General features: G+C 43.0%; 1 protein-coding gene and 1 long non-coding RNA gene across 2 annotated transcripts in view; one reads left to right on the top strand and one right to left on the bottom strand.

The window, feature by feature from the left end:
* The window catches only part of LOC144756016 (uncharacterized), a 268,107-nt gene that overhangs the window by 72,309 nt on the left and 180,433 nt on the right, over positions 1-15,365 (top strand). The window lies entirely within an intron of this gene.
* Positions 3,475-15,248, bottom strand: LOC144756013 (keratin, type I cytoskeletal 12-like). Its single transcript, XM_078645488.1, has 8 exons — positions 14,566-15,248; positions 12,204-12,286; positions 11,273-11,429; positions 10,635-10,796; positions 10,427-10,552; positions 9,072-9,289; positions 6,057-6,187; positions 3,475-4,097 (listed from the first exon to the last, which is right to left on the bottom strand). The coding sequence occupies exons 1-8, from the start codon at positions 15,202-15,204 to the stop codon at positions 4,003-4,005; spliced, it is 1,611 nt and encodes a 536-aa protein (XP_078501614.1). The 5' UTR covers positions 15,205-15,248; the 3' UTR covers positions 3,475-4,002.

Genomic DNA, 15,365 nt, shown 5'->3' with positions numbered 1-15,365 from the left:
TGGGCTGCATTTAGAGTAGGGGGAGGAGATTTCCTTTCACCTGAATGGGTCTGGTCTGCCAAGGACAATGCTGTCTCCACCTCCTGGCGGGAAGCTGCACCAGAGAGGACAGAACCAGTTTTGACCAAGCACAGGGCCTCTCTGCCACCAGTGAACAAAGGATTTTGTAGTATAAATATTGGGGCCCAGACCCAAGAACTTTAGATCACTTCTGGGAATCAAGAGTAACCTTTGTCAAGGAGAAGAGCCGGAGAAGCTGAGGAGGAATACTGTCCCGTGCTATTTGCTGTCTGGGGTTAACCTGCAGTGGCTACATGCCGCCAAGGAAAGGAGAATAGGACTTTGCTGTTTGCTCTGTCCCTGCTTGAAGAATGAATGTGAATGTCCAGTATTTGTAAAGCGCGAACAATTACCTGGGGATGTCAAGACGCTGGGGGCCGTTGGGAAGATTAAGCTAGCTACTGGCCAGAGTTAGATGGTACTGGGCTGATCTACCGCCGGCGCCGGGGATTGAAACGTGAGCCCTCTGGTTCCGGAGGCAGCTGCCCTGCCTGCTGCGCCACACCTACCCCTCTGAAGAAGATCTCCAAGGGCTTGAAACTGAGCTTGCCTCTTCTGAAGTCTCAGGGACACAAAGACTTCACCACCAGCTCCTCTGAACTGCTTTGCTTTGAGTTCTGACATGCCAAGTGGTGCCTGCTGTTGTTTTGGACCTCTAGAGACTCTTTTCTGCTGGGAGCTGTAAAATCAACGCAGTATCGAGAAGCGTGATGCATCTGTACCTGTTTTCGATGCATCGCTGAAAAAAACGTTGCAGCGCTTGCCGCTGCTTGAGAAATCGCCGCACATCGCATCGAATGCAATGATCTCCGAAGTCCAAGATCACTGCATCGATTCCGATGCAAGCCCTGTTGTGCGGCTACAAGAATCCATGCATCGTCCCTGATCGTCACATCCTATCGAGGAACCAAGTCTTTCACATTGTTGGGGACGCAGTAAGAAACTGACGCATAACCTCCCCACGCAGAAAGAAACCGACGCATCACCTCCTCTCCGGTAAGGAACCAACGTATCACCTCCCCTGCGCAGCAGTAAGGAACCGAAACATCAACTCGCCCGGAGAAAGGAACCGACGCATCACCTTCCATGAGTGTAAGGAACAGATGAATCACCTTCCCTGCCACCCATTTTGTTTGTTTGATTGACGCATACAAGGTACTTTGTGTGAAAAGTGTTGCATCTGCAGTTTGCTCTGAACTGAGCTATTTCTACCAATTGAAAGTCATACTTTTATTACTGTATTGTGGAACTTTGCCGTTTTGGGTTCTGTTTGGTTTAGATAAAGATTACTTATTTTTCTAAACTGGTTTGGTGTCCATTTGTAGTGTTTTCACTGTATCACTGTATGTGTTCACAAATGCTTTACACACTGCCTCTTAGATAAGCCTGTCTGCTCATGCCAAGCTATCAAGGGGGTGAGCAGGGATTATTTTAGAAGTGTATCCCCCTTACCCTGACTAGAAGCAAGGGCCCTATTTGGACATAGCTACCTCCCTCTGCCAACTAGAGACCCCATTTCTAACATTGCCAATGAATGGTCGGTGAGTGATTGAATGCCAGTGGTTGGCGAGGTCATCAGCGTCTATTGTAGATTTTTTTAGGAGGGGAAAAACCTAGATTATCTTGAGAGCTTCTGGGAAGATGCCTTGATTGAGTATGGCATTGACTATGGTAAGTAGGAGTAAGAGAGCCTTTCCAGCCTATCCTTGTTTCCTCATACAACTCATCAGTATATTTGCTACATAAAATAATTGGTCCAATGTATAATAGCGGTGCAACTGTTACCTGAAAATTATTGGCAAGGTACTTTTAAACAAAGCTTCTTGATGAATTTCTTCGACAGACTGTATGCTATTGTCAGGTCACCATCTCTGAAGAGTTAGGGGGGACTTTACGACTCACTACTGGATCTCTCTGCAGCATTTAAGATTGCGGAACAAAGGTGGCTGTTGACACAGCTGGTCAATGTTTGTGGGCTAAAAAAAATCCGAGTTTTGGTCGTTACACTCTTTACTGTCAGATACTGTGTAGACAGTGAAAGAAAGATCTTTAGCTCACCCCAGAATACCAAAGATGTGGGGCTGAACACTGTCATTAGTGTTGCTTAATGTATACAACCTGCCTCTTCTAAACGTGATCAGACATAAAAGGCTGTTGTTTCTATTCTACACCAATTAAACTGCTTCCGATCTAAGTTAATGACCAGACAAAGTATGAAAATCTACATCACTGTCTTACTAAAATCAAGAACTGGATGAATGCCTGTTGTTTGTTTCAGCCTAAACAGCAAACTCTCCAAAGCTATCGTCAGAGGTACTGCACCCGAACTACTTGGTCAGGCTCCGAAGCCTAGGCACAATGTTAAAAACTAGGGGGTAAAATGTGTGAATTGGAATTGAAAGCACAGGTTGGTGAAGGGACACAAAGCATTTTCTTACAACCTTCTCTTCGGCAGCTGATAGTTAATATCCTCCCTTCTCAATATCAACCAACACCACTTCGCACAGACAGTAGAATGATTGGTTTTGCATCAATTTCTGCATCCTCATATTTCTCCGCAGGTAATTCTTGGCAAGTTAGGCTTGCTGAAATTGACTTGGGGTGCTAAAGTGCAAGATTCTGCATGTCACTCTCCATTTTCAGTGGAGCAATTTGTAATTAGTGGTATTTATCACACCGTGTAAGTTGTGAACTCTGAAATAATGGTTTTCATCTGGTGCGATTGTTGCCTCAGACTCACCCTGGCCACTCATAATGAGGACCTTTGCAGGAATCCGTGTACAACTCAAAATCTGGTGGCATGATTAGTCATAGTTCTCCATGATTTTGATCACAATCCATAGTAGCAAATATTGACACCAACTACAGATTCAAGGCAATCTTAATTTCAAAATCCTATTTCTGATCTAAAATATTTTGCAAAACCCGGGGATCGGATATTTGATTCCCAAAATTCACCCTGAAGTCCACACCAGACAACTACACTCTGACTTAAAGAAATGCACTCTTCATCATTAGGTGTCAGAGGGACTTTCTCTTGTGTAGATCTCAGATATTAGAATGCCCTTTCAGGGGATACTAGTCAGGAGATCCACTATCTCCGATTCCATTCTATAATCAAATCCCTCCTTTTAAATGAATTGTTAACTTAATGAACAATTTATGGCTGGTAGACTGTAATGGAGATCAGCATAAAAGGACACAATATACATTGTGTGTTATATAAATGTATCCCAATCATCCATTCATGTATTTATCCCTCAAATCGTCTTATGTCCTCATAGTTCCTTCTGCCACTAAAGTCTGCGTTGCTGTAAATACGACTTTGTTCATTGGCAAAGAAGTTATGAAGCAAAAATCTCTGAAAGTTGGAAATAAAATAGTTTAAGCCACACAAATGAAATAAAAGACATATTGTACGTTGCATCAAAGAGAAAGTTTATTGAATTGAACAAAAAGGCAAGCAGATGTAAAAAGGAGACCATCCCCACAACCTAAGAAAGAAACATACAATAGTGGATTGAAAAGGAACAACACAGCGAACGTTCCCGGATGGAAGGTTCTTGTGCCCTCTTTCACAATATCTTCCAGTGATGATAATGCAGTATCACTATGGTTTCCATTGATAATACATTCAACAGTAGCTATGTGTGATTCACTGTGAAATCTACTGACATCCATAAAATGAGCACCCTCTGTTGTGGCAGCTGCTCAAAAACTGTGATGTCCCCAGTACTGCACTAGGATGATCTTTTTAAGGTGAAAATTAAAAAAGGCGCTCTTGTTACGAGAGTAGTACACAAGAGCTCTACTTTAAGTATGTGGATAAAGTGCCAAGCAGTCCAGAAAGCGTATAATAATTCTGACATTCTCCATTATCTTGAATCTTTTCCTCGTATGTTCCATTGGCTTGGTCGGCAACCTTCAGCTCCTCCTCAACATTCATTGATGGTCTTGTACCTGTCTTTTCGTACTGACTGGTTTGCCATCAACTAAGTCCTCTGTAATTGTTATGACTCGTGTTGTCCTGGCTGGCTCTGAAATACAAAATATGGAGCAAGTTAGAGTGGACCAATCTAAAATGCGGCGACCATTGAGTATGGCAACAAGGGGGGTTGAATCAGCCATACAGTAGGGTTTGCTACCTGTAAGTTAAGGGGACTCAGCCCTGCTACCAGTGAGTTGGCTTTGTGTACTGTGTTAATTAGGCCTAGGTGAAATGTAAATTACAATAGTGAAATTGCCAAATTCCGTGCTATGTGAAATTCCCAACATTTCCTGAAATATTGTATTATTAGATTTTTTTTGCATTTGTTTCCTGCAGGGCACTAAATTGCAGAGAACACTTCTCGTGTTGGCATCTCAAGTGACTGGTTTCATATGAGAATAGAGCCCAGACACAGCCCTATGCACACTGTGTCACTGGAACCAAGCTATAACTGGTTGATGAGCCCTTACCAGGGCGAAACCAGTCCGAGCCTGCATGTGTTCCGGTTCAGGGATGACCTGGCTCAGCAATTCAGGTTTGGCTGTTCCCATTGGAGCAGCATCAAGACTGATTTGCATGTGGCTGGGTCCAAACTGAGGTGGCATGGTGTGCAAAATACCAATAGATAGGTATTTGCCTGGGTAATTACCAGTGTCTCAGATTAATTCAAGCATTCCATTTAATCAATCTCTGTATAATTTAGTGTGTCTCTCTAAGTGAGACATGTATGCCCAGACAGTGGTCCTGTGAACATTGTGTCACACTGTGGCATTGAAACCAAGCTATACTGGCTGATGAGCCATAATCAGGTCTGAGCCGGTCCTAGGTTGCTTGTGTTCCTGTTCAGGCAGGACCTGAGCTGGCAGTTCGAGCTGGACTGTTCCCATTGAAGCAGGATCAAGACTGATTTGCATATGGCTGGTTCCACACTGAGGTGGCATAGTGATGGCTCAAAATGCCCCTCAGTCTCTTTTCTCCGAGACCTTGCTTCATCAATACTGTGCAAAACAACGATGAGTTGGGATGCGGCCCGAGTAATTACCAGTGGCCGATATTAATTTGAACATCCCATTTGTCACTGTTTGTATATACCCCATTACTGGAGTGGCACACATACTACATGTCAGCAAAGAAATAGGGAAGTAGATTTGTATGTGAACCCAAGTACTAACTTTAGAAGGGAGTTCAGCAGCTTAAGATTGTACAGTTGCTCTGCCTAACTTATAATGAGGGCTAAAGTGTTTTACTGGGAGCTGGCCTGTAACACACTTCGCCAGACTTCATTTAGAATTTCCCTTTTGACTAGGCAGTGAACTCTGTCGCACCAGGGTGGCCTCCCACCAAACCCCCCACCTGTGGAAGCTCATTCCCTTTCCAGACATTCAGACCCTGGAACAGTATCCAATACTGAGACAGCAGTGCTGCATCTTTCTGTGATTCAAATGCCCTACCATTGGTTAGGTCGACCATCTGGAGAGTGCTTACGGCCTCAGTAAGAAGTAGGAAAGTGCTATCCACTGTACATTGAGGTAGGTTTGGAAAAACGTTCTACCTTCATCTATACAGCATTATAACGTTTTGCATATGCCTAATTCAGCGATAAGTATCATTTATTTCTACCTTAAAGCCTGTACATCAGTTGAAGTAGTCTAGGTGAGACCAGCAAACTACAGAGAACTCAGTTTATTTATGCCTTTTCAGTAATTTGATACCACCAAAAGGTGATGCCCTCAAGACTGTTGCCTTACCTTGTCCTATTTAAAACCTGGACGCTTCAATATGGAGGAAGGAAATTACCGACAGAATGCAAGATCAGCATTACAAAGCTCCGGTCTGAGGCTGAATCTAAGTCACATGCTCCAAGATAACCCCCACATGCTGAATCTAACCCAGCGCTGTGACTCTTGTGTCAGAGACTGTGTGGGATGCTAGTGATGATGTCAGAGCCTGTTTATTGTGAGACTGAGGTACAAGTGTGTAGGCACTGGGTATCACAAGAAACATTTACCTTTGGCAGAGGAGCTGGTTCCAGAGCCTCTGTCGTACCCGCTGCTGCCGCTAAAACTGCTGCGTCCTCCTGAACTGTATCCTTTAGAGCCAGAGTCTGACTGCTGCTTAGTTTGCGAGACCTGTGAGTACCTGTTTCCAGAAACACAATGAATGATATTGTCTTGAGTAAAGAGCCTTTTGGATAGACACTTGAACAATGTCTCTCTTGAGTAACGAAGGAATGACACACTTCACAGCGAGTAATGGCAAACATCTCCAGTGACTCGTGCACAACACTTGAACACTTCCATGACATTAAAAAACCTTTATATAACTTCTCAAAGTATACTTCTTCTATATGTGTACAAAAAGAATGCAATAAAATACTTCCTTAGCAAAACTTTAAAATCCCTAGCCATGTATTTCATCTTTAAACTCACTAATTGGGCAACGTGCACTGCCTTAGGCATAATTTTAAATGGTTACTCAAACGTTTAGCCAATTGCGTTGCACCTGAGATGCTTTGTTGGCCTCACTCAAGACAGGGGTGCAGGTACTAATAGCCTCCAACCCATTTAAAGCGAATGTCCAATGTCTGGGCATCCCCCAGCCTCTTATACAGTGGCTTCAGACAAAATCCAGCAGCTAGGCTTCTGCTCTGCATCCCTAAATCCACAACCATCAACAACCACCTTACATTGGTTTCCTGTGCATAAGCACCTAATGTTTTAGGCAGTCTGCCTAATGAACAAAAGCCTGACAGATGTAGGGCCAAGCCATATCTAGAAAAGCTCATTCAACATCAATTGCTGAGCCTTCTTCACTCCTCCTCACTCCATCTTCTTACAATACCAGAATCAAACGGTGTAGACAAGGAGGAAGTGTTTTACCTTATCTGTCAGCTAAGATATGGGGCTCCCCCCCTCTGCAGATTAGGAAAAACCTCCTCACAGTCATTTGAGGAAACAACTTAAACCCTGGTTCTTTCTGCTTCCATATTCTTGACTAGGGGACACTTCTCTTTTAGGCTGGAATGGTTTATCAGTGCCAGGACGCCCTTTGAATAGTTGTCCCTGCTCTAGAAATTGTCATTCATTTGTTCATTCATCTGCAAGCAGTCTAGTAAACATTTAGGACCTGATTTAGGGTTTGAAAGATTGTTTACTCCATCAGAAATATGACGGATATTTTGTATCCCTTATTAAGAGTGCATTATGTCCTATGGCAGTTGTAATGAGACGGACAGGATATCTAATCCATTAGGTTGTGGCGGAGCACCCATCCGCCACCCTTACTCCTTGCGCATATTCTGAAGACTAGGGGCGACTAAAACAGCTCTGGTCTAGTTTAAATTTTCACATGGCTTGCCCCATTCCATTCAACAGAAAAAAAACATGTTTTCATGCGTAACCATGAACACAAGCACATTGATGAAGCAAGCTGATCGCCCAGCAAATATAAAAGATGAGACAGTGTCAGTAATTTTCACATATAGTCTCTGATGTAGATTTACTAACATTTAGCACTGGAGCTAGCATGGCCCAGAGTTGTTTAAAATGGCGCAAACAGCAGCAACCATCAACTTTTATGCACAAAAAGTATTTTGGGTCAGAAGATGACAACAGCACTCTCCAAACTTACATTGTATTACAAACTACCAACCCCTCAGTTATTCTTTCAGAGGGAATGTACAGAGTGCGAACAGCACAAAGCATCCACAGGTTTTCATAAAAAGCAGAATCTGCTACAGTAGCACAATTAAACTTTGCATGAAATCCCATTGCCAACTGAAACCATTCGCAAACAAGGGGAAAACAGAATATTGCATGATATTCCTACACGTTACATATTTAATTTTGCATTTTACACAGCATACACTTGGGCGAGTACCTTTGTATTTAAATGTATGCTAATGGATATATACCTCAAGTACAAATCTCACGCAAAGCTGAATTTAGCATCCTAGAACCATGTGTAGCATAGCTCTAAAAAGGCTTTTTAGAACAGACCAGGACTTCACCAGTGCGCAACTTTTTATAAAATTGCTGCTATTTATTGTTCACACAACAGAGCAATACAGATTGCCATACAGCACAACTGCAGGCAGTTTATGAGATTTGGGGCCAGATGTACGACCCTATCAATTTGCGAGTCGTAAATTGAGCCATTTTGCGACTCGCAATTTGAGACTCGCAAATAGGAATTTACATTAGTGTCTCAGACACTGTTTGAGATTCATAATGAGGTTGCAAATTGCCTGCCTCATTAATATTTATGAGTCAGGTGCAATTTGAGACCCGATTAGGAATGGCTAGCACTCCCAGGGATGGTGCCCTGATGGAGTCAGCAGACCACCATGTCTGTGATTGCTTTTTAAATAAAGCAGTTTTTTTTTTTAAAAATGCAGCCCGTTTTCCTCAAAGAAAAGCGGGATGCATTTAAAAAAGAAAAATGAAACATTTCAGTTTCATTTTTTAAGAGTAGACCGGGGCCCGTGGGACCACTGTCTGATCTTAAAAAAAAATTTCACACACACTCACAAAGGGGAAGGGTTCCCCTGTGGACCCCTTCCCATTTGCGAGTGGCTTACTACCTACTTGAAGTAGGTGGTAAACTGTGAGTGTTTTGCAACCTGAATTGCGGTCGCAAAACAATCATATATTGAAATGAGACTAGCTATTAGGAAGGTACACCCTTGGCACTCCCCTTCTTAATAGCGGGTGGCAAACCCTATTTAGCGAGTCTGTAATAGATTACCAACTCACAAAATAGGGTTTGTACATGGGGCAGACCAATGTTGCGGTCGCTAACTGGCCGATTTTCAGTTTGCGGGCGCTAAAATATGGTCGTACATCTGCCCCTAGGTCCTGCATTTTGAAAAATGAAGGGAATCTTTTTCAAGAGAGCTGAATCCTCTTTCACCTCATTCTGACTGCTTTGTGACACTACACATGCTTCCCTACTGTAAGATCCTTCTACATAGTGTGTGGGAAGTGAAGGAATTCATTAATGGAGCTTGCTGCCACCTTCTTACCCGCCTGAGCCTTCGAGCAGACGCTGGTAGGTCGCAATCTCCTGCTCCAGCCGGCTCTTGATGTCCAGGAGTAGGTTGTACTCATCAGTCTGGCGCTCTGACTCTTCCCTGAGTTCGACCAGCTGCTCCTCTACGATGCTGATCTTGGCTTGCAGCTCTGCCAGCTGAGAACAATAGATTCCCTCTGTATCGGCCAAATCCTTCTCCAGAGCACTTTTCTGTTCGATCAACAAAAAGGACACAGTTAGAGAGTAGAGGACAAACCTATTGAGAAACCACGTGTAGAAACATTGGTTTTGTTTTGGTTCATGCATCTCATTGCCGGCGTTCTCATGGTCACGGGATCTCATTCTGACCCTACATTATGCACAAGCTGTTTAGAGTGTAGTGAACTGTCTATCAGTTGTTCAACGATGACTGTTCAGTGAAGATGATTTGAGTTATTGTGTCACTTGACCATTTATGGACATTTAATATGCAATTTTGGGGCCTCTCAAATAGTAGTGCTCCAACACTCACCCAACCCTAGAGTAAGGTGAATGGAAAAAAACCTAGGCATAGGTAAAGACCCAAGAAGAAGAAGCTGGAATACCGGGAAAGATATAGAAGACAATGACCCAAAAGTGCTTTAGAGTGGAGGCCAAGGGTTTGAATAAATATGTGCTGGCTGTTCTTATATTCGCTAGGCTTCTACACACACTGGGCACAATTCACAAAGTTGTGTGTGTGTGTGTGTCTAAATAGCAAAATGTATGATTTAAATTCACTAAAAGTGAACTGGCACTTGAAAACCAATTTACCTAGGTATAATGTTACACCATTGCGATGTGATATTCCACATATCCCAGCAGGTAAGAGTGGTGGAACGGTATGACGACCATGAGGGGAAATTAAATAAATAATTAATTTTCCCCTTGTCGTCTGTGGAAATCCCCCGACCCGCCCCTACTGCCCCACTGCTCTTACCTGCACGAGCCACGGCTGGGTAAAGCTTATTCTCGGGCTGGGAGGGAATTCCAGGACAACTGGTGCCCCCGAAAATTTGAAAACACCCAGAAGCTTGAGGGTTTGTGGATGTTTGCAGAAGTTTCCCCCCAACCCCGTCCTACCCTGAAAATGGCTGTCGATGAACCTCTGTCAAAGGCAGGAGTACGTCCTTGTACAGAGTAGGACATGAGTTGTGACTGCTCCAAAATAGGTGGAAGAACATTTTCTCTTCAGAGAAAAAAACGTGCAGTTGCACAAATCAATAATTTGATTACATAAATGGAAACAGATTCATATTTTATTATCTCACAAAACTTTAAGGGTTTGTAAAAGTGGAGATGCCTTCTGAGAGGTAAACTTTCTCTCACCATTGCCAGTTGGGCCTGCATCTCTATCTCCAGCGCTTGCAAGGACCGTCGCAGTTCTGACACCTGAGTCTTGCTTGATTGCACCTGCTCCACCCCAGATGAGATCTGTTGTTTCAGCTCAGCACTCTGAAAGGCAAATGAGGGTTATTTGATGGGGTCTTCTCTGTTTTGTTTCGACAATCAACATAGTGGGAATAGGAGTCCATACCCTTTGGTTGAAATCCTCTTCGGCCCGTCTGCGGTTCTCCTCCGCCATTCTTTCATATTGCTCCCTTGTCTGGGTTAGGAGGGCAAGGAGGTTTATGCCTGGAGCAGCATGCATCTCGACGCTGACGTCTCCATGACTATCACTTAGGAGAGCCTTCATCTCCTACAAAGAGAAAATAAGACAAGTACCCTTAATTTGAAAATAACGTACATACAAGTGGTGTAAAAAAATAGATCAACAATAGAAATCGGGTTATGTTTTAAAAAAAAAAATCTTGTAGTGCTGTAATTTTAAAAGAACTTACTGATTGTCATCCGACCACTAAGTAATGTTCAGCATGCTAGTGTAAGCCAGACACTTTACAACAAAAGTATCCAATGTTGAGTTATGATCCATGCCAGGTGGCAGCATATCCTCATAACCCAAATTAGCATACGGTGAATCTAAATAGTCATTGGCTCTCCAGTAAATCTGGCAGGTACTCAGCCCTACTGCACCACCATTGGACAATGATGGTCTATAGTACATGTAAAAATGTGGTGCCTTTAAAAGATTGGTAGTGAACATTATTGGTTCATTGGGTTTATCCCATATTCATCACTTCCAAGACCGTTCTAAAACGCATTGCTATCTCTTACTTCCTCGTGGTTCTTCTTGAGTGCTGCCAGCTCCTCAGTCAGGCTCTCCAGCTCTGACTCCAGGTCAGATTTGGCCAGAGTCAGCTCGTCCAGGACCCGACGCAGCCCATTGACGTCAGTCTCCACACTCTGGCAAAGCATCAGTTCAGTCTCATACCTAGGAACATGTTAATGTTAATGAAAGCCTCAGGCCTTTTGATAAAGCATGTTCTATTACTTTAGCTGTTGCCTGATCACACTCACACTTGTTTTTGTACTTGTCAGGTACTGCAAACATTGGTGCCAGATTGCATCAGTACCAATCCAATCTATTTAATCCGTAAATAGTGGTGAAGTGGACCCAGTGCACTGTGTCTGCTTCCTCCCCTAATAGAGTTATCTCCATTTCTCCTTTTCTTCGAAGTGTGGTCCATGTAAAACTGCTCCTTCCTTTGCTATATTCTAGCAATTAATCCCTTATATATGTTGCACTTTAAGGAAGTATGTTCATCTAATGTGGCATAAGTGCCTTGGGTAAGGTGTGGGCATTTTGGAGGGGGGTGCCCATGAGTTCCTGCTCCGGTGGGGTCACTGGCAGCGTATACTGTGTTGCAGAAATAGGTACAAGTTCTCTACATCAGACCTTTATCATTCAACAGTGTGCAGCTAAACATGACAATGCTCACTTTATTAGGAACAGTGTCAGTAAAGAGGATTATTTATCGAGTCATTCATCTATGCCTTCAATGCACAAGAGAAGCCACAAGTAAAAACGCCTGTACAACTCCCTTGTAACATGGCTGCCAGTGAGTGGTGTATCTGCCTTAGGGTCAAGGCACTTAGGTGTGCTGGGAGGCATCAGTGTTTCTTGAACTTCCACGCTGCCTGAATTTGAATAGGAATTGTGCTGATATGAACCATATGCGACACAACATTACTGTGTTTTACTCACTTGAGCTTGAAGTCCTCACCAGCCAGCCTGGCATTATCGATCTGCAGGACGACGCTGGCTTTGGCCACTTGGGCCTGCAGGATCTGCAAACAGAAGATGGCATAAGAAAGAGTTAAGGCCTACTCGTTCATATAATGTTACATTTAACATGGGCTGCAAGTTGTGCTAGGTTATTCATAATGGAAATTACAAGGTTACGTATTATGTTAACTAAGTGGTGTCCTCCATATATGTGAGGGTTGAGCTGGTGAGTGAGTCTACTGCTTAAGTGCTGACTGTCACACTGAAATACAAACATATAAAACTGCATCTCAGCACTTTATCAGTTTGACACATCGTGGTTTTAGTGCTAGTGACAATTGCCAAAAGACAGAACAGCACTTCATTTGGCTCCAGTCTCGTTCACTTGAATTCCACATTCTAGTTCTCCTTCAAAAAATCCGATTTCATGTTTCGAAAATTGTAAACATTTGCTGCCGTCTTTAGAGAGGACTTTGGGCTCTGTGTTGAATATTGTAATCTTAGGCTCTGACTACGTCCTCTGCTGCTCATCACCTGTGATTGATTTACGAATTTAAAATATTAAAATCAGCTCAAAAGTTCGGTAGACTTCCGGCCTTCCTTGGTGATCTGGGAAAGAAAAATTAGCTTGGACCATAAGGAATTTTGTTCGAAGATGACCTAAAATAATGCGAACATGATTTTCCTAGTTGATTGTGAATCAAAACAGCTGAGATTAGTTTACTTAAATGTTGTACTTCAAAGTAACTGCATTATGTTTTTAAATTACAATACGTGTACACAAGTTTAATTTTCTTGTTAAAGACTACTGCAAACTAAAGCAGTCTGATTGCAAAAGCCAAGTAAATGGTACGAGTTGCTTAACAAGATCTGCTGGCCAGACACTCTCTCTGGACTTGATGAAAAACTCTTTTCGTGGTCACTTGTTCAGTTTCCGGTGCCAAATCCACATTGGAGTGTGCGGAGCTGCTGCATGAACAGTTCTCCTAAAGACTATTACTTGGGAGCCCTGGGTTGGGAATAGAGGAGGTTGTGAAACCTGGGATTATAAATCCACCGAAACTGCAAGGACCCCCGAGCAACAGCTTTCTGTCTTGATGGGATATTCTTGGTCTCACTAATTAGTAATGTTTGGATTCATGGGAAGATGTTCTTAGGTTTTGTGTTACTCTCTATAACTTTAGCTCGATAATGCAAATGGGACGTTTCTTTCTACATAGAAAACATTTTATTTGAGGCTTTGTGTATCAGTAAGTGAGGCTGTTGAAAGAAGCTGCACTCCAGTATGATTTGGCCTCTGGGTAAACCTGCGGGCTACAAGATCAGAGGAGAAAACATACTGTACAGAATACGATTTTCAACTGGACAGTCTCGAAAAAAAAGTTAGAAAATGGCTAGGAATCTGAATTTGAAAAATGTTTATTTTGTCTGTTTTGTTTGCTTTTTATCAGGCAATGCTGGGTTACAGCAGGGATGGGAAACATACTCTAGCATCTCCTACTGTGGTTTGTTGTTGCTTGTTTCCTGTGCTTTAAAGTCGCCTTTTCTAATTCCCATGCCAGAAAATAAATTGATTTTTTCTCTCTTAACTTTGATCTATTATAATGCTTTTCCATCATGATAGGATTGTCCACCTGTTTAACTGCATGACACCTGCTCTACAACTTCTGTTCTGGTTGTATGCTATTTGATGCATAAGAGTGTGTATTAATTGACTGCAGTGTATGATTTGTTAGAGCAATTAGTACAATTGATTTAGTGACATGTGCTTCAGAAAGGAAGAAGCATAAAAATACCAGACCATCACCGACAACTTTATCTCTAAACATTTGCTTTGTGTTTTGCTTTTTATGCGTTTTTCTAGAACCCATATATAATTACCAGCGTTTTATCCTGCAATCAAGAGAAGAACGTTTGTGAGTAAAATGTTTAGGACACAATTCCAAGACAGACACTTGGTGCGACACAGAGTAACTCATGTATATTTGGGAGGTCTCCGATAAGATGGAGCACACACATTGCAGCCAACATTGGTCTAATTACACATGCTATAGACAGCTGTTTATGTTTGAACCTCTTTTTACCTGTCAGTGTCTCTGTGAAGAATATTTAATATTACGTTCAATTTTTATAAATCAGTTAGGTTTGAAATAGAAAAAAACTGTGAGAAAGAGAAGTACATAGAGAGACATACAGAAGAACTTGGATAAAGCAAACTCTAAAAGAGGGAAAAGAGAAAGAAGTACCTTCACATTCTACAATGAAAATTAACTAATTACTTTTGACCGGTGAGTTCATTGTTTAAGACAAGCAATCAATTGAACTGAACAAGATACTTCACCTTAGCTTGCAGATCTGCAATTTGTTTGAAATATTTGCTGTAGTCCGTTTCTACAAGAGCTGATCGGTGACTCTCGTACCACTCTTTGATTTTACGCTCAAGCTCGGCGTTGGCATCCTCCAGTTCCTTGACCTTGTCCAGGTAGGTAGCCAGGCGGTCGTTGAGGTTCTGCATGGTCGCTTTCTCCCCGGCATCGAGAAGGCCCTCACTATGTGGTTGGCTAACATGGCTCCATTGGTCCTCATGGCTAGCCTGGTTCCAATGGCCCCACTGGCCCCCATGTTCGCTGCCAACAACACCACCACCAACATAGCTACCTACTGCACCACCAGCCAAGCTACTTCCGGCACCACCAACAAAGCTGCCACCCGCATAGCCCCCGAAAGAACCCCCAGCATGGCTCCCCTGACTAGCACCCTGTCTACCACCTATTTTCTGAGAAGGAACACTACGAGCGGGCAAGCTACCTACTGCACCACCAACCAAGCTACTTCCGACACCTCCAACAAAGCTGCCACCTGAATAGCCCCCAAAAGAACCCCCAGCATGGCTACCCTGGCTAGCACCTTGTCTACCACCAGTTTTCTGAGAAGAAACACTGCGAGCGGACAGGCCCCCAGAACTGCGTAAACTTGCCATGCTGTACTATCGCAGGTGCACTAGCTCAAGAAAGGCAGCAGAGGTGGTGACTGGCTGTTGGCTAAATGGTTACTCATTATATACAAATTGGAGAGGGTGTGTCAGCTCACTGGGTGCTGTTTCCCATATCAGTATGCAGCATTTGTCAGCCTATCTCTCGC

Source organism: Lissotriton helveticus, chromosome 5_1 (genome assembly GCF_964261635.1).
Source record: "Lissotriton helveticus chromosome 5_1, aLisHel1.1, whole genome shotgun sequence".
Lineage (NCBI taxonomy): Eukaryota > Metazoa > Chordata > Amphibia > Caudata > Salamandridae > Lissotriton > Lissotriton helveticus.
This window is presented reverse-complemented; position numbering and strand designations above follow the sequence as displayed.